At 40.2% G+C, this 27,541-nt stretch overlaps 1 protein-coding gene across 4 annotated transcripts in view; it reads left to right on the top strand.

The window, feature by feature from the left end:
- usp45 (ubiquitin specific peptidase 45) overlaps nucleotides 1-27,541 on the top strand; it is a 164,113-nt gene that overhangs the window by 24,661 nt on the left and 111,911 nt on the right. For 3 of the 4 annotated variants that reach the window (XM_072554740.1, XM_072554725.1, XM_072554732.1), the window contains exon 6: nucleotides 5,466-5,564. The exons of the other annotated variant lie outside the window; for it this stretch is intronic. In XM_072554740.1, coding sequence (XP_072410841.1) covers nucleotides 5,466-5,564 — 99 coding nt within the window. The remainder of the gene's footprint in view (nucleotides 1-5,465; nucleotides 5,565-27,541) is intronic. 4 annotated transcript variants of the gene reach the window in all.

Here is a 27,541-nt window from a genome sequence, read left to right on the forward strand (position 1 = left end):
AACCAAGGTATTTTCCTCAGGGTAGTGGAATCTAAAACTAGAAGGCATAGTTTTAAGGTGACAGGGGAAAGATTCGCATCTGACCGAAGGGGTAGCGTTTTCACACAGAGAATGGTGCCTGTGTGGAACGAGCTACCAGAGGAAATGGTGGAGGCTGGTACAATTACAACATTTAAAACGCATATGGATGGGTATATGCATAAGAAGGGTTTAGAGGGATGTGAACTAAGTGCTGGCAAATGGGACTTGATTAATTTGGGATATCTGGGCAGTATGGGTGAGTTGAACCAAAGGGTTTGTTTCCATGCTGTACAGCTCTATTCCTCTGTTATTTCAGAGGAAGAAATGGGATTTCACCACCTTGTCAAAAACAATTGCAAATTTCTCCTTCGATTTGGAGAAGGCTATACCCAAAATAGATTGTGCTGGTTCCCCTCTTAGACAAGGAAAGGGGTGGGGAAGAGGTTGGCAGCTCAATCAGACTAAGGCAAGATTAGAATGGTTCTGCAATTTTCCTTAAGGAACATGACTGTTCTGGATGAGAAGATTCACTGATATGCTTTAAGTATTCTAACCAATGTGCACTGTGTCCATGCAGTTTAAGTTAACTTTAGTCACAAAGTCACAAGGAGCTGTCTTCTGAAGCTGCACATATTGATTCTTTCCATGGTTTATTGAGAAGGGAACCAAGTGGAAGCATTGCTATTTGAAGGGTGTACCTTGCACATAATGGAGCAGGCTTGAAGAACAAGGTCAAAGAGGAAAATGACAAAAATTAGTGACTCTGCAGATCTCCTGAGGTAGACAGAACGATGGCATAGATTGACCCTGCCATTCTTCTGCTTATCTTGCAGCTCAGGAGGAACCAGTGGTGAAGGTTGGCCGTGCAGCAGCAGCCATTAGTCACAGTCAAACCTGCTGAGGGGCAATGGTGTTGACCCAAAACCTCATCTACAGGTTTTTATGTAGCTGTCAGCAACTGACAAGCAGCACCAAAGGCACCATAGATGTATCCAAGGGCATACAATACATCACAAGAGACTCTCACTTGACTAAAAATACACTTAGTTGCTTCCTCTTGGTTGCAGACATCAGGCAGTCAGGGCAGTGTACTTGGCTACCTAGCAAATTTCCAACAGGAGCAAGGATATAACTAATTGCACCCACATAATGATCAGAGCACCATATCAGCAATCAGCAGTGTTTATCAATCGGAAAGAATTCCACTCCCTGAATATGCTTTTATAACCAAATACTGTTGTAGTTCTGTTCGCCGCGCTGGGAATTTGTGTTGCAGACGTTTCATTCCCTGTCTAGGTGACATCCTCAGTGCTTGGGAGCCTCCTGTGAAGCGCTTCTGTGATCGTTCCTCCGGCATTTGTAGTGCCGGAAAAAAGATCACAGAAGCGCTTCACAGGAGGCTCCCAAGCACTGAGGATGTCACCTAGACAGGGGACGAAACATCTGCAACACAAATTCCCAGCGCGGCGAACAGAACCACAACAACGAGCATCCACGCTACAAATCTTCTCACAAACTTTGAATAACCAAATACTGTCGATCTGTGCATGATATTTGGGGAAGTGTCATGACTCCTACAGTCTTAAAACACTCTCAGGTGTCTGCACCTTTCCGTACCCTTCGTCACATACAAGACAGGCTACCTTGAGACCTTGTTGATCACGTCCGTCAGGTATACTCAGCCTGGTGCCGAGGAGTGGTATAAAACTGCAGATGGCTCCACAAGGGCCACTGTTGAGCAGACCATAGGCACTGCTTTATAACCCGAACAGAATGTCCCAAATTATTGTGGGACGCTGCTCCTTCACAAACTCACTCAACAAAGGATGGAGATGTCTTTGGAGACAAAGAAATAGAGGAGTAAGATGCTGTCATAGATGAGGGTGTTGAAGGGTGGGGATCCTGAGAAATGCTCAGAGGAGAAGGAATCAGGGCAATGGTTTGACAAGGCAGACTCCATAGCAACCTTACAGCAAGCCATGTCCAGTGCAATTGAACTACCTGGACGTGTTTGTTTTAATGTTACATCTTTTGTATAACAGCTGGCTAAATGCCACAGTTTGTTCTGTGTAACATACCTAATTGACTGATTTTGCATGATCATTTTATATAAAGGCTGCATTTTAAATTTTAATGTGCTGGTATAGTGATAACTTAGAAGTATTGAACTATTTGTACACACCCAGCCTGCAACAACTGCAGCTGCACAACCAACAAACAGGGCCTCCTGGAGCTAAGCAGAATTATGGGCTTTGTATCAAGGAAAGAGAAAATATAATATGGAACAATCATCTTAGAGAATGATCCCCAGCTGTCCCTCATCTTGTCTGATGTCAGTAATCACTTTTTCCGACACTATTCCAATAGTCTGGGATAGTGTTGAGGCCAGCCGTGGTGGCAATGTGGTAGTACACAGCTGGGAGTAAATTGCCATGGGATTCTTAAATATTGCCTCTGGATCCCATGAAGTCTCATGGCATCAGGTCAAACATGGGCAAGGAAACTTACTGATTACAATGTGCTGTCTTCCCTAACATGATGAATGAATGCTCATCCATGTTGAATAACTTTTGGAGGAAACACAAATGTTCCAAGGATCAGAATGTACTCCGGGTGGGGGATTTCACTGTCCACCATTGAGATTGGCTTGGCAGCAGCATTACTGATTGAGCTGATCAGTTCCTAAAGGACATAGTTGCCACGCTGTTAGCACAAGAGAAAATATACTTGATCTCATCCTCACCCATTTGCTGCCACTGATGCATCTGTCCATGACAATATCATTAAGAGTGACTATAGCAAAGTCTTGCTTTCATATTAATAACACCTTATGCTGTGTTATGTGACAATATCACTCTGCTAAATGGGGCACACTTTGAACAGCTCTAGCAACTCAAGGGTAGATATCGTGAGGCACTTTTGGCATCAGCAGCAACAGAATTGTACTCCAGCATAATCTGCAACCTCCTGGCCTTGTGCATGCACACTCTAACATTACCATCAAGTCAGGCAATCATCCCTAGCTAATGAAGAATGTAGAAGGGTTAACTTGCAGCAGCACCAAATATACTTAAAAATGAGATGTCAACCTGGTAAAGCTACAACACAGGATTCCTTGCAAACTAAAAAGGGTAAGCAGCAAGTAATAGCGAGAGCTAACTGATCCCACAACCAGTGGGTCAGATCTTAGCCCTGCAGTTCTGCCATCATCCAGTCATGAATGGTGGTAGACAATCAAATGATTGTCCAGAAATATCGTCATCCTCAATGATGAAAGGATCCAACACATGGATAAGGCTGAAACATTTGCAACAATTTTCATCCCCCTCAACATCTCAGATGCCAGTTTTCAGCCAACTCGATTCACTCCAAATGATATCCAGAAATGGTTGCAAGAACAGGATTCTTAGAGGTGGGAAACAGAAGGTGATAACAGAAGACTATTTATGTGGCTGGAGGTTAGTGTCCAGTGGTGAATCACAGGAATCAATGTTGGGTCCCTTATTGTTTGTGATATAGATCAGAAGTACGTTTGTGGATGTCTTGAAGATTGGCTGGGTGGTTAATTATGAGGAAGAGGGCCTTGGGTTACAGGAAGATCTAGACAGTTTGGCCAGATGGAACTTAATCCTGATGCACTTTGGAAAAACAAACATGACAAGGACGTACTTGATGAATGTCAGAACACAGGATGGCACGGTGGCTCAGTGATTAGCACAGCTGCCTCACATCACGAGACCCAGGTTCAATTCTAACCATGGGCAAATATTTGTGTGGAGTTTGCATGTTCTCTCCATGTCTACGTGGGTTTCCTCTGGGTGCTCCAGTTTCTTCACACAGTCCAAAGATGTTCAGCTTAGGTGGATTGGCCATGCTAAATTGCCCTTAGTGTCCAGGGATATGCAGGCTAGATTGGTTCGTCATGAAAAATGCAGGGCTACACAGGTTGGGGGGGATGGATTCCGGGTGGGATGCTGTTTGGACAGGCAGTGTGGACATGATGAGCTGAATGGCCTGCTTCCAGTGTATGGATTCTATGGACCAGGAAGCTCAGGAACAGAGGGATCTTGGGATATTTGTCCACAGATCCCTAAACATGGCAGGACAGGTTGAAAGGGTGGTTAAGGCATGTGGGTCAACTGCTTTTATTAGTTGTGCCATAGGGAATAAAAGCAGGGAGTTTATGTTGGACAAAACTTTGGCTACAGCTGGAGTACTATGTGCAATGTTATTGTCACATGACAGGAAGGTGGGGTGCAGAGGCGAATCACTAGAATGTTGCCTTTTGCATTTTAGCTGTGAAGAGATGTTGACAGACTTGGGTTCTTTTATTTATAATAGAGTAGTCTTAGGGCGGACCCGAATGAGTTATATAAGATAGTGAGGTACATGGACAGAGTGAAAAGGAACCAGCTGTTCCTCTTAGTTGAAGGGTCAGTAATGATGGAGCATAATTTGAAGATGAAAGGCAGGAGGTTTAGAGAGGATGTGAGGAAAAGACTCTTCACCTAGAGAGTAGTGGGAATCTGGAATGCATTGCCTTGGACTGTAGTAGAGGTGGGAAGCATCATGACCTTCAAAAGGTATGTGGGTGAGCACTTGAAATCTCATAAACTACAAGGCCGTGGGCCAAGTGCTGGGAATTGGTTTTAATGCAGATAGTTTGGTGCAGACTTGATAGGCTGTAGGGTCTTTCTGTGTTGTATGACTCTATAGGGTCTGAAATGGGGATGTTCACCAATGATTGCACTGCATTCTGTGGACTGCTCAGATACTGAAGCAGTACATGTCCAAATACAGCAAGATGTGGACAATATTCAGGTAGGTGCTGAAAAATGGCAAGTAACATTCACAACATAAAAGCAATGGCCATCCCCAGTAAGAGACAATCTAACCATCACCCATTGATATTCAGTGGTTTTACTATCACTGAATTCCCCAAGTTTAACATCTTGGGTGTTACCATTGAACAGAATTTTAACTGGGCTCACCAGATAAATACAGTGGCTACATGTGCAGGTCAGAGTCTAGGAATACTGTGGCGAGTAACTGACTTGCTGATCTCCCAAAGTCTGTTCACCATCCACAAGTCAAGAGTGTGATAGAATGTTCCCCACTTGCCTGGATGAATGCAGTCCAACAATACCATCCAGGACACTGCATCCTGCTTGATTGGCATCACATCCACAAGCATCCACTACCAACAGGAGCACTGTGCTCTGCAAAAATTGGCTTATGTTTCCTAGACAGTACCTTCCAAACCCATGGCCACTTGCATCTAGAAGGACAAGGACAATAGATACATGGGAACACAATCACCTGCAAGTTCCTCTCCAAAGAGACTTGCCATTCTGACTTGGAAATATTACAGTTGTAGTTCCTTTAGTGTCATTGGATTAAATCCTAGAATTGCCTTCTTAATGATATTGTGGCTCTACTTACAGCACATAGACTTCAACAGTTCAAGAAGGCAGCTCAATACCACCACCTCAAGGGCAGCTATGGACTGACAAGAAACTTCTGGCCCAGCCACCAATGTCCAGGTGCTATAAGTGAATAAAAAAGTCTTTTGACTGTACTCTGAGCATCCTCAGCGAGTGGTTCATTTTCTCTCTGCTTCCCCCAAGCAGTTAAGTCATTCATTTTGACATTGCCTCATATACTGAGAATAGTTAGCCTGGTTATAGAGACCCCAGGTAGGGAAAGATCTTTTATTCCTACACCTTGTAGAACCTGACCACATTCACTCATTACATTTATGAATTATCTGTGTTGTGCACATACTTATAATCCTTGATCCGGTGTCCTTAGTTTGACCTCACCAGAAAATTTCAGTGTCCATGAATTTAATCTTTAGATCATTGACTGCAGTCCCTAAGTAGTAGGTCTATGGTGTGTTGAGTCACACACATCGCTAATGATGCGAGACAATCAGAGATGTTCAGAAGGAAGACTAGTATCTCCTTGCGACTGAGGATGATGCCCATTCCTTTCAATTCAGCAGCCTTGTTGGCATCTAGTGGGGTAACCTTAGAACAATGCAAGTGATTATATGTTTACAGACTATATAGATTGTTGAATTACTGCTATGTCTATGTGCTGCTTGACATCCTCCATTAAGGTGGAGGGAACCTGCTGATTTATACGCTCTGGTGACTGTGGTGATTTTGGCAAGCATCCCCGGGGGACCCGGAGCCAATAGGGGCATTCTGGTGAGTGTCTCCTGCACTAATGTATGTACACCCTGCTGCTTCAGCCAGTGATAGAGGGGAGATGGAGAGGCATGGCATATCCGGAGTGTCCTGAGATAAAGCTCTGAGGTTCCGGGCTATCTTTCCTTTTTTCTGTTGGGGCCTGCTGGCACCACCCTGTTCTTTGTGAAGTAAGATCAAGGTGCCTCGTCCCACACTTACCTTGCTATTGATGCTGCAGATCCATAGTTACAACGATCAAGTGCAGGTCCAATCCATTTTCGGCAGCCACAGAGTGTTCTACTGCATCTGGATCTTCAACATTCCTGCTACCCTTTCCAGAGGGCTTCTTCAACTTTCACTCAAATCCACGTAATTGCCCTGGGCATCACTGTCTGATGTTTCCCTTCCTGTGTCTGTAGATTGACCACGTTTCTTGCGACTGAATAGAGACATGTCATCTGCCTGGGACTGAGCAGATGCCTGATCTCCAGCAGTCGTCTGATCATTGCTTCCTGCACTGGCTGTGGGCCAGTGTCAGTGATATGATAACCAGATACAGTGGGCTCAGTTGCACAAATTGGTGTGACCACTGAGGTGAATGTTTTTGGTGGTGGAATGTGTAAATGCACATAATGGTTCCTTGTCTGAAGTTATGTTGGTACCATCCTCAAAGGTCGTGGTGGTGCTATTAGGCAGGGAGTGGGAGGTTGTGATGCCTTCTATTTTTTTGTGTTCTGTTGGCTTAGGTAGAGGAGATGAGGAAGAATTAGTTGTTCTGCCTGGAGCTTTGGACGCTGAGCAGTGACCTCCTAGAGGTTTATAAAATCATGAGGGCGTGGATAGAGTGAATTACTAAGGTCTTTTTCCCAGGGTGGGGAGTCCAAAACTGGAGGGCATAAGTTTAAGGTGAGAGGGGAAAGATTTAAAAGGGACCTAAGGACCAACTTTTTCATGCAGAGAGTGGCGCGTGCATGGAATAAGCTGCCAGAGGAAATGGTGGAAGCTGGTACAATTACAACATTTAAAAAGCATCTAGATGGGTAAGGAAATAGGACAAGTTTAGAAGTATATGGACTAAATGCTGGCAAATGGGACTAGGTTAATTTAGGATATCTGATCAGGTTGGACTGAAGGGTCTGTTTCCATTCTGTACAACTATGATTCATACCAATCTGTGACAGTGCCTGCATCTTAGAAGAGCAGACTGCAATTTTCCTCACTGGTTTGTGGTGACATTGTTACCTCTCTATCAGTAGTGACCAATCCTGGTCCTCACCTGTCAGCTGCACAGCCTGTTCTTTAAAAGGGATAAGGATCCAAATATCCTTATTCCTGTCTCCTGTTGTGGACTATCTCGTCCTGCAAATAGAGAAAAGAAAGGATTGAGTGCTTTATGGATATGCATAGTCATGCCTGATCCTGAGTCTTGTATAGTAATGAGTAGAGAACACTAAAGAAGAGTTAGAACTTAGGCAGCATGTGTACATTATGCATGTGATGCTGAGACTTGCAGATATTACTCTGCATCAGACACATTTAGATGAATGATATCTCCATGAATGTGAGCTTTCAATAAAATGCCACTCACTGTGGCCGAGTATAGAAGGACTTTTTGCACTAGCTGTAGTCTCTTATATGGGCTACTGGCATTGACCTAATTATGTTACAACAAAGTTAAAAGCCATTTGGACAGGCATATGAATAGGAAAGATTTAGATGGATACGTGCAAATGGGACTAATTTAGTTTAAGAAACCTGGTGGCGCAGATGAGTTGGACCGAAGGGCCTGTGTCCGTGCTCTATGGCTGTATGATGGGAGGTCTTCCTCCTGCCATTAAGAAAAAGATCTTTCCTGCTTGGCCTGGAACAGTGCATTGACCAAGATATTGCTGAATGGGAGGGGTGATGGGGTAAGTTGCAATTTCTTTGTATGACTTTACCATGAGGTGTCTTCGGGGTTTGAGACAACCAACACAGCAGCAATTAAAACATTTTGGCTGTCTGGTCTACATGATTTACTGTTCAACTTGTGGAAAAACTTGCTTGCTATAGAGTATTATAGCACAAGAAAAGACCCTTTGGTCCAACTCTTTCCCCTGATGACCAGACATCCCAATCTGATTTAGTCCCATTTGGCCTATATCCCTAGAAACCCTTCCTGTTCATAAGGGTGTCTTTTAAATGTTGCAATCCACCACTTCCTTTGGCAGCTTGTTCCATATGCACATCACCATCTGCTTGAAAACATTGCCCCTCATGTCCTTTCAAAATTGTTTCCCTCTCACTTTAAACCTATGTCCTCTAGTTTTGGACTCTCCCACCCTAGGAAAAAGACTTTGGCCATTCACCTTAAGAAGCCCCAGCCTACTCAGCCTGTCCTTATAGTTCAAACCCTCCAGTCCTGGCAACATCCTTGTAAATCTTTTCTGCACCATCTCAAGTCTAACAACATCCTTCCTGTACGCGGTATTCTATAAGTGGCCTCATCAATGTCCTATCTGGCCACAACATGACATCCCAACTCCGATACTCAGTATTATGACCACTGAAGGCAAACGTGCCAATTGCTGCCTTTGCCACCATGTCTACCTGTGACTCAATGTTCCAGGAACTGTGCACCTTCATCCCTAGGTCCCTTAGAGCACCACTCCCCAAGGCCCCTACCATTAACTGTATAATTCCTTACCAAAATGTATCAAATGAATCCCCCTGCCATTTTTATTTTACTGGTCAGTGTTAGTTGGTTGCTGGAAGAGTAATAACTTTTTGGATTAAGTGATTGGCCTGTAATAATCAAGTGAGTGAAAAGCAGCATAGCTGGAATTGATCAATCAAATTTTTGGTAGAGAACCCAAACTTGTTGTGTTTATACTGTAGCTATCAATGGTTGATGTGCAAAAAATTCCATGCTCCAGCAAGTTAAATATTCCAATCTGGGACAATCGTAATAAATTGATATGAAACTAGGTATATGCATGATTTTGTTGGTTATGGACATCTTCCCTGTAACAGTTTACAATAATTTCAGTTGCAGAAGTTGTAAGCCCTTGAGTATCTTCTATTTTTTTGACAATTTTTCATGACTCACTCTGGGGCTTACTCTGTGAGGATTTGACTCAAGTGACTGGCCATATTGCCTTCCTAAGAATTATGACTGTGTCCTTGGGTACGTCTCACATTTTGTTGATGTTTGCCTTTTAAGGCAAAGCTCTGCTAACTTATATTGTTATTCTGACTCTTTTGCAGTTCACAAACTTCATGCACATTAGAAAGAATGATGCCCTCATATCTCTCGAGCACAAACTGATTAATCCCACAATTAGTTTTGTATTATGACCGTGTTGTGATCTCTGGTAACACTGTGCATAGCCAGCTATTTGGAGCCATATGTGAGAATTGTAGAATTAGAGTCAGAAGGATTTTGATTGGTTCTGTGAAGGTTTTTTTTTAATGGGCAGCAAGTCATTGTGGAACAGTGATCTAAATGCATCATTGCTAACCAGGCATATCAATTCAGCCAACTCTTTTGCAAACTCTTCTGGTGTTAGAGGATAAGATGTTTATACTGCTGGGTTTATGACAAGCTGAGTAAACAATAAAGTTTAGTTTTGACTTAAGAGCAGAACAATCGGGTTTTTCTCTTTAAAACAGAACAGTTACCTTCCTATATATAGATTAGAGTTTTTATAGTTCATTCAGGAGAACAAGTTTCCTCACCAAAAAAAGTTTTATTTTGTAGTATTTACTTGTATAGAAGTCTTCAAGTTGTAAGAACTGAGAAATTTTCAGCTTTCGGCATTGTGAAGTATTCAAGCCCACATACACAAAAAGGATTGCAAAAGAAAAGTCTCAGCAATCCAAAGAAAACAAACTGGCAAAGTGTCAATTAAGTAAAGATATTATAAACTGAGATAGGAATGATATTTCTCTGGGATTGAGTCTACAATGGATGGCATTGAGAAACACGTTGAAACTTTGTTTTTATGTGTGTGTATTAAAAAATTTCTGGATGTAGTACAGCTTTCTCCTTTAATGTAGTAAATGTTCTGTTGTTAAACAATATATATAACTTTGTCTGAATACATTTCATTGACTATTCACTATGTTTAAAAATTACAAAGTGAAGCATCTGATCTATTAAGCCAAGTTTCATTCTGGGGTCTGCTTATCCACTTGTCAAGTTCCACCTCCCCACACCCTTTTCAATATGGGTGTATGGCATGACAGGGGGCTCAATGGTACTAGCACTCACAATCATCTCCCATATACCCCAGGAGAGCATAACATACTATAACAAAAATACTACCAAAACAGAAAAGAAGAGTGATGAGGAGTGAGTGATAGATGAGCTGCTAGCAGTGATGATAGGGATGGGTAAGAAAAAAAACACACCTGAGTATGATGAAATTTTAAAGAAAATAAAGAATGTATGAGGACTGCTAAGAGAGAAGTTTTTCATGCTATGTGTTGGAGCTGTAATGAACTCAAAAATAATCAATTTTTGATCAATAGAAAAAAATATAGTAATAGACAGTGCATTAGAAAGCAAAATGTTTTTAAAATATATTCTTTCATCAGATGTGGGTGTCACTGGCAAGGTTAACGTTTGCTGCTATTCCCTAATTTCTCTTCATTTGAGTAGTTTGCTAAGCCATTTCAGAGGGCAGTAAAAAGTCCACCAGATTTCTGTAAATCTAGAGTCAGGTGTAGGCCAGATCAAGTAAGAATGGCAGATTTTCTAAAAGACATTAGTGAACTAAATAGGTTTTTATGACAATTGATTATGGTTTCTTGGGTCCTGTTATTGCAGTTAGCTTTATATTCCAGATTTATTAATTGAACTGAAATTTCACCAGCTGCCATGGAGAGATTTGAAACCATGTACCCAGAGCACTCGTCTTAGCTTCTGGGTTACTTGTTGAATGACATTACCACTATGCTGCCACCTCCCCCAAAATATTGTAAAATGTTGTTTGAAAGGTATGCAGTAGCAAAAGGATGAGCAGAATCCATGTATATATAAAATTGTATGATGATCCAAATTGAGGGAGTCCTCAACATATTGAGGAATAGGGTGAATGAAACATTAGAACATCAGAGGTACTGATATTTAAAATGAATCTGTACAGGAAAGTGTCCAGGCATGGATAAAGGAGCTCCCAGAACATCTTGAGGTTCTTGGAAAAACAGTGTTATAAATAATGAGAAATTTGTATCAAATGTATACAGAAGGATGCATTCCAGGTGAGCCATAGAAGAGTTAGAGCGCAGAAGGTGGCTGTTTGGTCCATGGTTTCTGTGTCGGCATAATAAATTAACCATCTATTCTAACCTTTGCTTGAGGCATGAGACATTATTAGTTCAGTTACCTGAGAAATCTAAAGCAATGATTGCCATCATTTTTAGAACTATAAGCTTTCTAAGTCATCTCAGAACCATGGAATCATACAGCATGAAAACAGACACTTCGGCCCAACTAGGCCACACCGACCACTTTTCCAAACTAAGTTAGTCCCACTTGTGTGAGTATGGCCATGTCCCTCCATGTACTGTGTTTTCTATTCATGTCCTTTTTCAAATGTCTTTTAAATGTTGTAACTGTAACTGTACTTGCATCCATTTATTTCTCTAGTAGTTTATTCCACACATGAACCACTCTCTGTAAAAAAAAGAAATTGCACCTTATGTCCTTTTTAAAACTCTCCTCTCACCTTAAAATGATACTACCTAGTTTTGAACTCCCACACCTAGGGAAAAGCCCTTGTTATTCACCTTATCTACGCCTCTCATGATTTTATAAACCTTTATAAGGTCACCTCTCAACCTCCTGTGTTGCAATGAAAAAGGTCCAAGCCTATCCAGCCTATTTTAATAAATCAAACCCTCCATTCCTGGCAATGTTCTGGTAAATAGTTTCTGAACCCTCTCTAAATTAATAATATCCTTTTTAAAGCAAGAGGACCAAACTGCACATAGTACTCCAGAAGAGGCCTCACCAATCTCCTGTACAACCTTAACTCCTACTCTCAAAGGTCTGAGCAATAAAGGCAAGTGTGCTAAATGCTATATTAGCCACCCTGTCTGCCTGTGAACAAACTTCAAAGAATTATGTACCTGAACCCTCAGGTGTCGGTGTTCTACAACACTACCAAGGACCCCTATCATTCATTGCATAAGTCCTAGCCTTATTTTGGCAAAGTGCAATACAGTCTGTTCTGAGAAAACCCAATAGTTCTGTTCTTGTGCGAACTTGTGTTATAGGAAAGTTGCACAAAAACTGTGCCATTTAACCTAATGGGGCTGGAATTGCGTTTTTGCCAATGCAGGTAAGGAAACTTCGCATTCTACAAATAATGGACTAAATTCTTTAATTGCATTAAAGCCAATTCGCATTGAAGAAACACGCATTACAGCATACTTTGCGCTTATCTAAATTCAACTCCATCTACCATTCCTCAGTCCATTGATCCAGTTGATTAAGATCTTTTGTAATCTCAGAGATTATTCACTGTCTACGATACCACCAATTTTGGTGTCAGGTTTACTAACCATATCTCCTATAATCTCATCCATAGTTTTGAAAATCATAACAGAAACAAATGTGACGTTACTACTGAGCTAATAAATAAATAATGTGTTAGGAAAAGATTTGTGAAATGTGTTCTGGATATAGAGTTGGAACAAAAGGAGGAGTTTTTAATTTAAAAACACTCTTAGGTTAAATGTCTTGAACACTTGCATATGCTTCATAGATATGATAAAGCATTCAATCATGTTTATCACCAATAGTTAATAGATATTTTGTTTAAAGGTGACAGTAAGGGTAATGATGTGAGATTTATCCAGAATCTATACTGAGACCAGATCGTGAGCTTCAGGAAAGTCAAGAGACATATATGTTTCAAATGAGGGGTGGAATACAACAAGATTGAGTGCTTTCACCAAAATTATTCAATCTATATATAGAATAAATACTTCGAGAATTAGATGTATTTCTTGGATTAAAAATTGGAGGTAAGAGCATAACAAACTGATATGCTGACAGCACAATGCTGCTTGCAGAATCAAAAGAGGCCCCATAAAATATAATGGGCCAAGTAAAATCTAGATGTTCAGAATATGGATTTACTTTGGACACCAAAAAGCTTTTTAAATAAAGGTAGGTGGAAGGAAGGTTTTGTAAGAAACTAGAATGAAGATTGAAGTCTATTGTGTCACACTGGGACAAGTTGGTAAGTTTGTCTACTCAGGACAAATTATAACGGAAGATGGCAGGTATAATGCAGCAGTTAGAAGAAGCGTAGTAATAACCAGAAACAATTCTGTGTATATGAAGAATGTATCAATACCAAGAAAACTAAAGCCTGTAGCAAGGAAAATAACTTGCGTCAAACATTCTATTCACTTTCCTATATGCCTAAGAAACTTTCTAATCAGTAAAGACCTGTCGAAGTATATAGAGGCCTTTAAAATGTGAATAGTAAGACCTACACAAAAATTCCATATACAGGCCATAAGAGAGGTGAAGGGATATTTGAGATTTCAAAAGCAAAAGTAACTTGTAAGAAGTGTACAAATTGTGTGGACAATGAAAATGAATAGTCAGTAATTTGGGCATTATATCAGAGCTGAAAAGTTACAGTAATCCCTTGTAGTACGCTTAGTGGAGGCTCGCAGGAAGAGGATTCAATCTATGTGTAATTGCATGATGGAGGTTACCTATGAGCTACAGTGGATGTTTGAGGATGGTATAGATGTCTGGCGTACCATGACTAGAGATTTGGCAGGAGTGACAACAGGCAGCATCATATGCTTGTATAGATTTTTATTACTGAATTTATTCCTGTGCACAGGAAGCTAAGGTTTCCTATAAAAATACAAAAAAGCAACTTTTCATGATATCTGATCGTAATGTAAAAGAAGATAAACTCCCTGTTTTTCTTTGCAATCTCCAATGTACTTGGCTTCAGCTGCAGAAATGTTCTAATTATGTTATTAGTACATGAATGATCGCAGTAATTATATTAATCGGTTGAAATCACCCTTTCCACCTCCATGCTGGGATCCCAAAAGAATGTAAACAGCTGCTAACAGCACATTGCCAATTCTGTGGCTCACTGTAACTAACCTAGCTTCATTTAGGGAACCATGTCAGATTGTCAGAGAACAGAGAGATCTCATTAGCCACGTAAAAGATGAGGCCAAGGGCTTTTATTTTCAAGATGTGCCACCCAGAATGTTGCACTCTGAAGTAGGACAGTAGGCCAGCAGTAGTTTTGTACTTTGTAGTTCATAAAATCAATTGCTGCCAAAATAGGTGTTGTGCTGACAGTGTGGCAGACGTATATGTTTCGAGCTTTATGTATCAATGCATTGTATGAAATCATTAAGACTACAAAGAAATGCTTCATCATTTAGAATTAATAACTGTAAATGATCTTCAAACCTATTTCTGGAACTTTAATTGTAGGCTTAATGATGATGAATTCAAACTATGCATAAAACTTCATGAACTTGGACGAAAAAGATATTTAAAGGTTTGATTTGATAAGTATCTTTTAAATAGTTTTGTCTTATACATTTCCCTTTGCATGAAAAGGGGAGGTTTATCAAGTATATGGTCAATATCCAATTCCTGAAACAAGCTTCTCTATTAATTGAGTGTTCAGTATTTTATCTGAAAAGGAACCATTGGCATTAAATAATGGGACATGAGTATAAATGTCAGCAATTGAATCGCACTATAGTCAAATGAACATGATTGGCTGCCCTTTCATGAAGCTTTGTGTCATGTGTATTTGTGGGATTTTCATTATTATGCCATAATTCACTTAATGTTTTAGGCAGGTAACAGTATTGTCTCTTTCAAATGTATCTTAATCTAAATGGACCAAAAGTAAAATTGATAATTGTAATGCTGAACCTCTTGGTTTCAAATTGAAAATTTTGTACAATAATGATGAGCACACGTAAGCCCCATGTTGTGCAATTGAGTGATTGCTGTGTTCCCATTATTACACACTGGTGAGAGAAGTGCCATTTTACGTGGAGGCACAATTTTCAATGAAGTGACTGGTGTTTTGTTATGAGTAGGACCAGTAATTGCAAGTGAGACAGACATTTTATGCAGGACAGGGTACACTGGTGAATGGAAACTGGCAATTTTGTTATTTTTAATGTCGAAATGATGATTTAATAATATAATTTAATTTTGACAATATTGCACCAGGCAGGTTTGTTTCCTTTTAGGGATGTAAATCGGCTGTAAAATAATGAATAAAAAAAACATTCATTGTAATGAACTATTTTTATCATGGTGTGGTGTTGTAATGAAATTCCTTGAAGTAGAGAAAATATAAGAATAAAATCTACAGACTGTGCTGCAAGAGTACTTCACTTTTTGATACTGTGCTCAAAAATCTCCTTCATGAGATCTGATCACCTGACCATGTTTCTTCATATTCCACCAAACTGAATTAATTTAAAAATAATCATTGAGTTCTGTTATTGTAAATATTGAACTAAAAACTCAATTGACTATATTGAAAATACTCATGATTTTGACCTGTTATATTACTACATTGGCAGTTTTGTCTTAGTGCACTAAATTGACATTCGTTTGCTGATAAGAGCACTGCTAAACATAAATATCCTAACATCTGTTAGGCCAATGGGGTGGGGTAGACACCTATGTCCAGCACACGAGCTGCAAAGTAAATGAGTCTGATAAATTTGCCATACAAAATTTTATCTTTTAATTTTGTTCATCTTCATTGCCTTATTGATGTGTCTCTGTTCTTTATGTTGATTTTTAGAGTATTATACTACATTCTGTAAAACTATAAATATGAGAGTGTATATAAAGAAAGAATATTGAAGACTTGCATGAATATAGTGCCTTGCACAAGCTCTAGTTGCGCCAAAACACTTTATAGCCACATAGTACTTCCAAATTATTGGAATTGTTGTAAAGTTGGTGGGAAACTGTAGTTGTATTGCAAGTTGGCATTTTTGGGAATGTAACTGAGACTTTTAGTTCACAGTGTAAATAGTTCGCTAATTATGTAATTGCGACATTACTTTTAAGTTCTATAATTTGAAAATAAAGCTGAGAATTGAAATGGCTATTAATATTCAATAGTTGATGCATGTTTTGCATCTACTGTGTGCGAACATTTAAATGAGTTGCTGTTTAATATTAAATGTTATATCAAAGCTGAGAGATTTATTGTCCATTCAACCTATGCTTTTATAGAGAATGTGGAGAAAGTGGGAACAGGGTGGTGAATTGGATGATAATCCATGATCATATTGAATGACAAGGCAGGCTCAAGGACTGAATGGCCTACTTATATTTTCTATGTAAATTCTGAATGAATGAATTACCAATCGGATGCAACAAAGGAGTATTGTTGTCAACGCATGAGGCATTTTTGGTGATCTGCACTTTATTCACATTGATAAATTGAAGCCTGTCTGTAGCAGTAGGAAAATAGAGTGGACAAAGGAGATGCAGTTAGCTGCATTGAAACTTAACAACGATGAAAAATAAAATGCTGTCACTCATTGAAAAGTTTAGATCATGGTAGATAGGGAATGGCAGGCCACCTTTACCTTTGCAGTGTCAGCTATTCCTTTGCATGTATAATTTCACTGTGCGAGTAATACACAGTTGTTTTTATGAATTATTGAACTTTGTTTCTTATTGACAGGATCATTCCAATTTTTTAAAACAGCCATTATTTGAAATCGATAAATCATGAGTACATTAAATTGTGTACATGCCCACTTGGTGTTATTGAAGACTTTTCTTCTTATTAAAGATGGAGATTCTTAAGATTCTATAAAGATGAGTTATTTTATTTTCAGGAGCAGTTATAGGCAGTGCTGAAAGTTAATAATATTAGGTGCTTCAGATAACCAAGGTTAACTTAGTTATGTATTGTATCAGCTTGTTTCCAGAGCAATGTGTATGAGCTTGTCAGCTTGACAATTAGTAACAAATGCCTTCAATTCAAGGTATCGAAAGGTTTCTTAAAGGCAAAATGAACAAGTTAAATAGAGGAAGTATGTAATTTGTGGCATTGATCACGTAACCATGTTATCTTTCATTTGTCATTGAATGCACTATTAAGTTTGAAGTTGAACAACTGAGGAGTATTATTTGACAGTAGACACCTATTGCTTTCAGAGTGTTTTCCCATTGCCTGTGATATTGTTATATTACCAATGGTTTGGTAATATAATTGTTGGAACCAAAGGTTTTGTTTTCCTTTGAAGAATTAAAAAATAATCTCCCACATAAAAGCTACAACTGTAAAATTTACTATGGGTCAGATTTTCTCAGAGTATAGTCTTTTTTATTTGCAACGCAGAAGAACTGTGGCAAATAGTATGTGGAATGTTATTGCCAAAGGGACATTTAGATAATGGAGTTGATTTGCATTACTGACGCTTTAACACAACTGCATAGTAATTTTTAAAAAAAAAACATGGATCTCTAGCATAATCTAAAATACTTGCTTTAAAATGGAAAATGCAAGACAGCACATTTTCATGTATGTTCATCATATTGACATTTTTAATGGAGTCTACTTGATCAAAAAAATAAGAACATGTTGCCTGAAGAATTGGTTGAACTGAACTCCCAGTTTTGAACTGTGATATACCAGATGTAATTGATTTGTGTAAATCTGTATGAGCTAGGATACTTTTTAAAAAGTTTTTGGGATGTGAGCATTGTTGATCAATATCCATATGCCACAGCATTTGATATCCATTCCAAAGTTATCCTTGAGAAGATGCTGGTGAACTGTCACCTTTTACCACTGAAGTTCTTATAAAATGTTATTTTGTATTTGTATGTTATTTCACTTCCTTAACTAGGCTGCTCAAGCCTCCATTTGATTGTGAGACCTCAGAGATCATGAGGTATCTGAGAGTGGGGGATGCTTGAAATAATGGCTGGTTGGTTTTCTTGCAATTCCAGGTTAGCATTTCCTATCAGCACTGTTAATCAGCATGTTCTAAATTGCCAATAACCTGCTTCTCATTGCACAGATGATAGGCAAGGAAGTTTACTAGGTACCATTGCAGCTAATTGTACAGTTGGCAAACACCAGCACCATTTAAGTTTGAAGTTTGGATTCAGTAAAGGACTCATGCCAACTGTACAAGCAGCTCCCGCAGGAATCAGCCCAAAACTGCTTTCATTTGAAAGTTGAGCGGGAGCAGTAAAACTCCTGTGAGTTCAAAAATTTAATCAGTTAAGTCACTTAGTAGCCGAGAGATTGCTGAAATTAAAAAATATAAAAGAATGGGGTTTGTCATAAGATTTCATTGTTTCTCAGCTTGTTTAAATTTTTATATCCATTATTTTCATTACAGTATTCATAAAGTAATCACTCCTGACAATGATCTATTAATGAGAAAAATGGATTAAAGACATCTTGGACAAATACCTTGTGATGGGTTTCCTCAAACCATGATACTTTTATATTGTGTTTTTACATGGAAGATTGAATTTGAGACATTCTGAATCATAAATTTAGGACTTCAGGGTTCAAGAAATCACCAGTAGGTTAAGGTGTAATATAATTTTTTGCAATCATGGACAATATTAATTTTTGGTGCTAGTTTAAAATTAGTGATACTGAATTTGGGTGCCTGTTATCTTTTTATTTTCTATCTTCAGTGGGAAGGAAAATTGATAGATGTGTAGTGAGCAGTTAATCCAATATTCATTCCACACTTTTTACTAAAAGTTAAATGACCCCTTATGGTGGGTGGCTTCCAGGTAGAGTTGCTACTTTGCCTCTCGTGAAGCAAGGTTTCCTATCATCACAGAAAATTATGGGAGTGAAATGAGATAAGTAATTAAACATAGTTTTGATATCTAGGCTCAAAGGTTTTAAGGTGTCACCTTTTTAATGGTAATGGTTATTTGTTCTGGGATTTTTAATTAACAATTGGGCTGAGTTTTAGACAAGGTATTTGAAAATTAATCTGTCAAAGGAAATGGAAAGTCCTTGAACTTGTGATTCTACGCATGGTTGACACCACAGTTTTCATTTTGAGCAACATTTTCTGAAAAGTGATTCAAACCAGTATCTGGTGTTCACTAATGAAAATGAATAGTGAAATATGCGAGTCAAGTATAAGGATGTATAGGAGAAAGTGAGCACTGCAGATGCTGAAGATCAGTCAAGAATGACGAAGGGCTTCTCCCTGCAACCTCGATTCTCCTGCTGCTGTATGCTGCCCAACCTGTTGAACTTTCCCAGTGCCACACTTTTTGACGATAATGATGTACAGCAAAACATGTGACCGATAAATCTAAAAGGTTGATCTTGAAATTGCATTAGTAATGCAGAAACAGTGTCAACAAGGCCTAGTTACAATTTTGTTTTAGTTACAAGAAAGGGGAATTTTAGAGACCGTCCTAAGTGGAGTAATGTGGCAGCTTTCTGAACTTGGAATTGAGTTATGTTGACAAATTCCTAGCCTTAGGAAAAGCAGATTATTGAAGTGTGCTAAATTGAAGCCTGTTTTCATGTAGTGGTCGAGAGAACACTTCTAAGTCATCGAAAGAAAATAGGAAATGTAGACAAAGATGAGTTTTGAGAAGATTTGTAGCTCTGGTTGAGGTTCTGGATGTAAGTTTGCTCGCTGAGCTGGAAGGTTTCTTCACCATACTAGTTAACATCATCAGTGAGCCTCCGGTGAAACACTGGTGGTATGGCCCTGCTTTTTATTTGTGTTTAGGTTTCCTTGGGTCGGTGATGTCATTTCCTGTGGTGTGATGTCATTTCCTGTTCTTTTTCACAGGGTGCTAGTAATGAGATCCAAGTCAAAGTTAAAAATCACTCAACACCAGGTTATAGTCCACCAGGTTTATTTGGAAGCATTAGCTTTTGGATTGCTGCTCCTTCAGGTGGTTGTGGAGAATAAGATTGTAAGACACAGAATTTATAGCAAAAGTTTACAGTGTGATGTACCTGAAAATATATATTGAAAAAGACCTGGATTGTTTGTTAAGTCTCTCATCTTTGAGAATGACCATGTTGGTTTCAGGTCTTTCATATGTAAATTGCAAATTTTAAAAAAAAAATTACATTCTCAAGTGAACTTTAACAATTGGTGTCATGTTGGCCCAGATAAAGTGTTGAAAGTGTGAGCTTCCCTGTGAGGCTGTCTGTGCCACAATGATCAGACTGATTCTAATGTAAAAAACAGATTTACAGAATCTTACATGGATTCATGCAGGTTTTGAGCAAAGTAAAATATAATTCTGCAAGTACAAATTCCCCCCACCAACTTTTGTGTGTTTGTGTGGGCTGGGGGGGCGGCAGCATATGAGTGTCTGTGAGAGAGTGTGTGTATGTGAGTGTAAAGAATATAGGTCTGTGAGAGGGTGTGTGGGAATGTACGTGTGAGCGTATGTGAGAGGGTCTGCGTGAGTATGTGTGGCTATAGGCGTGTGTGTGTGTCCATCTGTCTGTGTGTGTATAGTGTGGCATGAACCTAAGGTCCCAGTTGAGGCCATTCTCATGGGTATCGAAATTGGCTATCAGCCTCTGCTCGGCCACTTTTCGTTGTTGCCTGTTCTGAAGTCTGCCTTGGAGGATGATCACCGAAAGGTCTGAGGTCGAATGTCCGGACCGTTGAAGTGTTCTCCGACTGGCTAGTGTGTTCGTTGATAGAGTTCCGGTTGAAGTGCCATGCTTCCAGGAATTCTCGTGCGTTTCTCCATTTGGCTTGGATGGATGGATGTGTTGTCCCAGTTGAAGTGGTGTCTTGCCTCATCTGTATGTGAAGATACTACGGACCAAATACTGAACTACAGAAGCAATCATCCCAACACCCACAAATGAAGCTGCATTAGAACATTATTTCAATGAGCCACCACACACTACAGCACAGAGGAATTACAAAGAGCAGAGGAAAATCACCTATACAGTGTATTAAAAAAGAACGGGTACCCAGTGAACACAGTCTGCTGATTTCTCAGCAGCAAACCCAAACCAGAAGACAAAGCATGTCCAGAGACCCTAGCCACACTTCCCTGCATCAAAGACATCTCGGAAATGACTGCCAGACTACTCAGACCCCTTGGCATCATGGTAGCCCACAAACCCAACAACACAATAAAACAGCAGCTAATGAACTTGAAAGACCTTATTCAGACGATAAGCAAAACTAATGTCATTTACAAAATACCTTGCAAGAACTTTAACAAACACTACGTTGGACAAACAGGCAGAAAACTAGCCACCAGGATACATGAACATCAACTAGCCACAAAAAGACATGACCCACTCTCACTGATATCTTTACGTCTGGATGAGGAAGGACACCACTTCGACTGGGACAACACATCCATCCTAGCACAAGTCAAACAGAGACACGCGTGAGATTCCTAGAAGCATGACACTCCAATCAGAACACAACAAACACAATGACTTGGATCCCATTTACCACCCTCTGAGGAAAGGAACAGGAAATGACATTACCACAGGAAATAGCATCACCAGCTCAAGGAAACCTAAACACAAATAAAAAGTGGGCCATACTACCAGTGCTTCACTGGAGGCTCACTGAAGATGTTACCTAGTATGGTGACGAAACGTCTGAAAACAAACCTTTCAGCTTGGCGAACAAACTTACATCAAGAATATAGACAATGTTTTGTTAACATGATGAAATATGAAACAGAATAGTTAATGCAACAGAGTGGCTAAAATTAGCAAAATGTAGTATTTTGCAGAGTCCGTGATGGAAATTGTGGGCTTTGGTGATACTCCCGATTTGGGAGCTGCTCCTTGCTATTAACCTTCAACCTCAATCATACATGTTAGAGTACTTTGAAGTGACCAGGAAGATTGGCGAGGACAGGGTGGTAGACGTGTTTGTGGATTTCAGTGACACCTTTGATAAGTTTCCACTGGTCGGCTGCTCAGGAAGTTTAGATCACATGGAAACCAGGGCAACCTGGCAAGTTGGATACAAAATTAACTCAATGATAGGAGGCAGAGGGTAATAGTGGAAGATGCTTGTTGGACTGGAGGCCTGTGACTAGTGGAGTGCCTCAGGCGATGGTACTGGGCCCATTACTGTTTGTTACCTATAGCAATGATTTGGATGAGAGCGTACAAGGCATAATGAGTAAGTTTGCCGATGACACTAAAATAGGCGGTATTGTGGACACTGTGGAAAGCTATCAAAAATTGCAGCAGGACCTTGAAGTGGGCCAAGAAATGGGAAATGGAGTTTGATAAAGATGAGTCTGCGGTCTTGCATTTTGGGAAGTCAAATCAGGGTAGGAATTTTATAGTGAATGGTAGGGCCTTGAGTGTAGTGAAGGAGTACAGAAGGATCTTGGAGTTCAGGTTCACAGTTCATTGAAAGTAGAGCCATAGGTAGACAGGGCAATGGAGAAGGCTTTTGGCACACTGGCCCTCGTCAGTATAGAAGGTGGGAAGTTATGTTGCTGTTTTACAGGACGTTGGTGAGGCTGAACTTGGAGTATTTTGTTCAATTTTGGTCACCTTGTTATAGAAAGGATATTATTAAACTGGAAAGAGTGCAGAAGAAGTTTACAAGGATGTTGCCAGGACTCAATGGTCTGAGTTATAGGGAGAGGTTGGACAAGCTAGAACATTTTTCTTTAGAGCGTAGGAGACTGATGGGGGACCTTAGAGAGCTGCATAAGATCATGAGAGGCATGGATAGACTGAATGCACTCAGTCTTTTTCCCGGGGTTGGGGAATTGAGGTGTAGAGCGCATCACTTTAAGGTTAGAGGGGAAAGAGTAAAAGGGAATCTGAGGGGCAACATTTTACACAGAGGGTGGTACGAATATGGAATGAACCACCAGTGGAAGTGGTTGAGGTGAGTACGCTAACATCATTTAAAAGACATTTGGACAAATACATAGATAGGAAAGGATTGGAAGGGTATGGGTCAAGTGTGAGGAAATGGGTTTAGCGTGGATGGACATTTTGGTCAGCATGGACCAGTTTGGACCAAAGGGCCTGTCTCCATGCTGTAGGACTCTATGATTCTCTGTTGATTTTCTCCCCTTTCAATGTTCACCAAACAGTGCCAGAAAGGTCTTAATAAGATCATAACTCACATCGTTGACGTCTGGTTACAACTATCGATTAGCACACTTCGATAATCTGCTTTTCCTAAGGCTAAGAATTTGTCAGCATACCTCAATTCTCTTAAAGTAAAAGCTGCCACATTACTCCACTCTGAACTCTCTCTAAAATTCCTCTGTCTTGTAACTAAGGCAAAATAGTTCCTAGGCCTTTTTGACACTTGTTTGTCATATGTATATGCAACATGTGTCATTTCTATTAAGAGCAGCAACAATAGCCCACTGTAATTAATTTTTTAAACTATAATATTGAGTTAACAGCATTATGCAACATTGTTAATTGTAATGTGAATATTGATTTTGGTGACGGCCTCATTCAACTGTTCTTCACAGTGCGTCAAATGTATCATGCAGGTTATAATAGTAAACAGCAGCCTCATCTTGCACTGGCTGGAAGCAGTGGGACTGGGATCAATGAGCCAGATGGAACTATTTCCATGACTTAAATTACAGCAGGTAGCAAGGACACTGAATATTACTTCACTTTTTGTTTTCTTTATACTCAGCATTTATTGCATATCTCAAAGGGCTCTTGAACTGAGTGGCTTGTTAGGCAATTCTAGGAGACAGTGAGGTACCAACCACATTGCTGGGATCTGACATCGCATGTAATATAGACCAGATAAGAATGAAATTTCCTTCCTTCAAGGACATGAGAGAACCAGATATTTTTAGGAAAGTTGACAATGGTTTCATGATTTTAAATCCTATTAAGTCCATGGTGGGTACCCTCTTCCAGAGATGTTATTAAAACAGATTATTTATATAGTCAAAGTAAATCTTTTATGTCCAGAAGTGAACATTTTTCTTTGGACCACCAGATCTCACTTGGTACTTTTCATCAATTGTTCAATGGTGAAAGTTTGGGATTGTTTTTATATCAGCCTATGCAAGTACATGTCTTGGGCAGGTGGGACTCGAACCCAGGTTTTCTGACACAAAGGTTAGAAACACTACCGCTGGACCTCAAGAGTCCCATATACAATGCCTTCTGTGTATTCTGAACAAATCCACATTTCCAGCCACACACATTTTTAATCAATCTGTTCAGATGTGTAGTCCACCTCTTAGAGTGTTTGAGACATGAACTTGGGTCTCCTGGCTCAGAGATAGGAGCGGTGCAATACAAATGCCCAATGTTAAGAGTTTAGCCTTTACACACCTCTGGACCTGGTGGGACTTGAACCTGGGCCTCCTGGCTCAAAGGCAAGGACACTACTATTGGACCACAAGCTTTGTGGTGACATTTTATTTGACCTATTTTACTAATCAGCCTGTTCGGAGATGTTATTACACACCTCTGGAACAGATGGGACTTGAACCCAGGCCTCTCAGTCCAGGTGTTGGGACTCCATCACTGTGCCTCAAGGGGACTCTCGTGGTGAGATTTTACACCTTCAATATAAACAGTTTCTGAACTGAATTTTATTTCCTTCCACAGTTACAGTTTCTCACAACCTTCAGATAAAGCAAATGATGTTGATGATAATCAGCCTATCTAGTAGGATAGGTTTCCTGTTGTCTGATAGAAATTTCACCAACCCTGCTCAGCCAGAAAAGGCCGAGAGGGCTGGTGTACTTTTTCTTGTTCGAAAAAGGAAATTAGCTGTCTTACCAGCAGCTAAGTGAAGCACATCAAAAAATAGATTGCAATGCAGGAGAATGAAAGATTGTCTAGCTCTTAAAATTACAGTCAGCATCAAGTGTCTCCTTACTGATGTTACTGTCATAGAGTCACAGAGATGTACAGCACAGAAACATAGCCTTTGGTCCAACCCATCCATGCCGACCAGATATCCCAACCCAATCTAGTCCCACCTGCCAGCACTTAGCCCATATCCCTCCAAACCCTTCCTATTCATATACACATCCAAACCATGTTGACTATCCCTAGTCAGTTCTTGCCTTTCCAAATACATGGGCATCCTGTTCCTCAGGATTCTCTCCAACAACTTTCCCACCACCGACGTCCGGCTCACTGGTCTATAGTCCCTGGCTTGTCCATACCACCCTTCTTAAACAGTGGCACCATGTTGGCCAACCTCCAGTCTTCTAGCACCTCACCTGTGACTTTTGACGATACAAATATCTCAGCAAGAGGCCCAGCAATTACTTCCGTAGCTTCCTCACAGAGTTCTAGGGTACACCTGATCAGATCCTGGGGATTTATCCACCTTTATGTGTTTCAAGACATCCAGCACTTCCTGCTCTGTAATATTGTCATTTTGCAAGATGTCACCATCTATTTCCCTACAGTCTATATCTTCCATGTCCTTTTCCACAGTAAATACTGATGCAAAATACTCGTTTAGTATCTCCCCCATTTTCTGCATCTCCACACAAAGGCTGCCTTGCTGATCTTTGAGGGGCCCTATTCTCTCCCTAGTTACCCTTTTGTCCTTAATGTATTTGTAAAAACCCTTTGTATTCTCCTTAATTCTATTTGCCGAAGCTATTTCATATCCCCTTTTTTGCCCTCCTGATTTCCCTCTTAAGTATACTCCTACTTCCTTTACACTCTTCTAAGGATTCACTTGATCTATCCTGTCTATACCTTACATATGCTTCCTTCTTTTTCTTAACCAATCCCTCAATTTCTTTAGTCATCCAGCATTCTCTATACCTACCAGCCTTCCCTTTCACCCTGACAGGAATATATTTTCTCTGGATTTTTGTTATTTCATTTCTGAAGGCTTCCCATTTTCCAGCCGTCCCTTTACCTGATAACACCTGCCCCCAAGCAGCTTTTGAAAGTTGTTACCTAATACCGTCAAAATTGGCCTTTCTCCAATTTAGAACTTCAACTTTTAGATCTGGTCTATCCTTTTCCATCACTATTTTAAATCTAATAGAATTATGGTTGCTGGCCGCAAAGTGCTTCCCCACTGACACTCCAGTCACCTGCACTGCCTTACTTTCCAAGAGTAGGTCATGTTTTGCACCTTCTCTAGTAGGTACATCCGCATACCGAATCAGAAAACTTTCTTGTATGCACTTAACAAATTCCTCTCCATCAAGACCCTTAACACTATGGCAGTCCAAGTCAATGTTTGGAAAGTTAAAATCCCCTACCATAACCACTCTATTATTTTTACGGATAGCTGAGATCTCCTTACAAATTTGTTTCTCAATTTCCCTCTGACTAGTAGGGGTCTATGATACAATCCCAATAAAGTGATCATCCCTTTCATATTTCCACCCAAATAACTTCCCTGGATGTAGTTCCAGGAATATCCTCCCTCATTATAGCTGTAATGCTATCCTTTATCAAAAATGCCACTCCCCCCCCCCCGCCCTTTTCCCTTTCTGTCCATCCTGTAGCATTTGTATCCTCGAACATTAAGCTGCCAGACCTGTCCATCCCTGAGCCATGTTTCTATGTTTGCTATGATATCCCAGTGTCCCAGGTTACTAACCATGCCCTGAGTTCATCCACCTTTCCTGTTAGGCCCCTTGCATTGAAATAAATGCAGTTTAACTTATTAGTCCTACCTTGTCCCTGCCTGTCCTGACTGTTTGACTTTCTCCTGTTCTCAACTGAACCAGTCTCAGATTGATCTCTTTCCTCACTATCTCCCCGGTCCTACCCCCCACCTTACTAGTTTAAATCCTCCCGAGCAGCTCTAGCAAATCTCCCTGCCAGTATATTAGTTCCCTTCCAATTTAGGCATAATCCATCCTTCTTGTACAGGTCATTTCTACCCCAAAAGAGATTCCAGTGATCCAAAAATGTGAATCCTTCTCCCATAGACCAGCTCCTCAGCCATGCTCTATCCTCCTATTCCTGCCCTCACTAACTTGTAGCACCGGGAGTAATCCAGGTATTACTAATCTCGAGGAACTCCTTTTTAAATTCCTGCCTAACTCTCTCTAATCTCCCTTCAGAATCTCGACCTTTTCCCTTCCTGTGTCGTTGGTTCCAATGTGGCGAATGACCTTTTGCTGGCCCCTCTCCCCCTTGAGAACATTCTGCACCCTGTCTGAGACATCCTTGATCCTGGCACCAGGGAAGCAACACAGCATTCTGATTTTTCATTGCTGGCCACAGAAACATCTGTCTGTACTTCGGACTAGAGAGTCCCCTAATGCAATTGATCTCTTGGAACCCGACATACCCCTCGTTGCATTAGAGCCAGTCTCAATACCAGAAATTTGGCTGTTAATG

The sequence above is a fragment of the Chiloscyllium punctatum genome, chromosome 3, assembly GCF_047496795.1.
Source record: "Chiloscyllium punctatum isolate Juve2018m chromosome 3, sChiPun1.3, whole genome shotgun sequence".
NCBI lineage: Eukaryota > Metazoa > Chordata > Chondrichthyes > Orectolobiformes > Hemiscylliidae > Chiloscyllium > Chiloscyllium punctatum.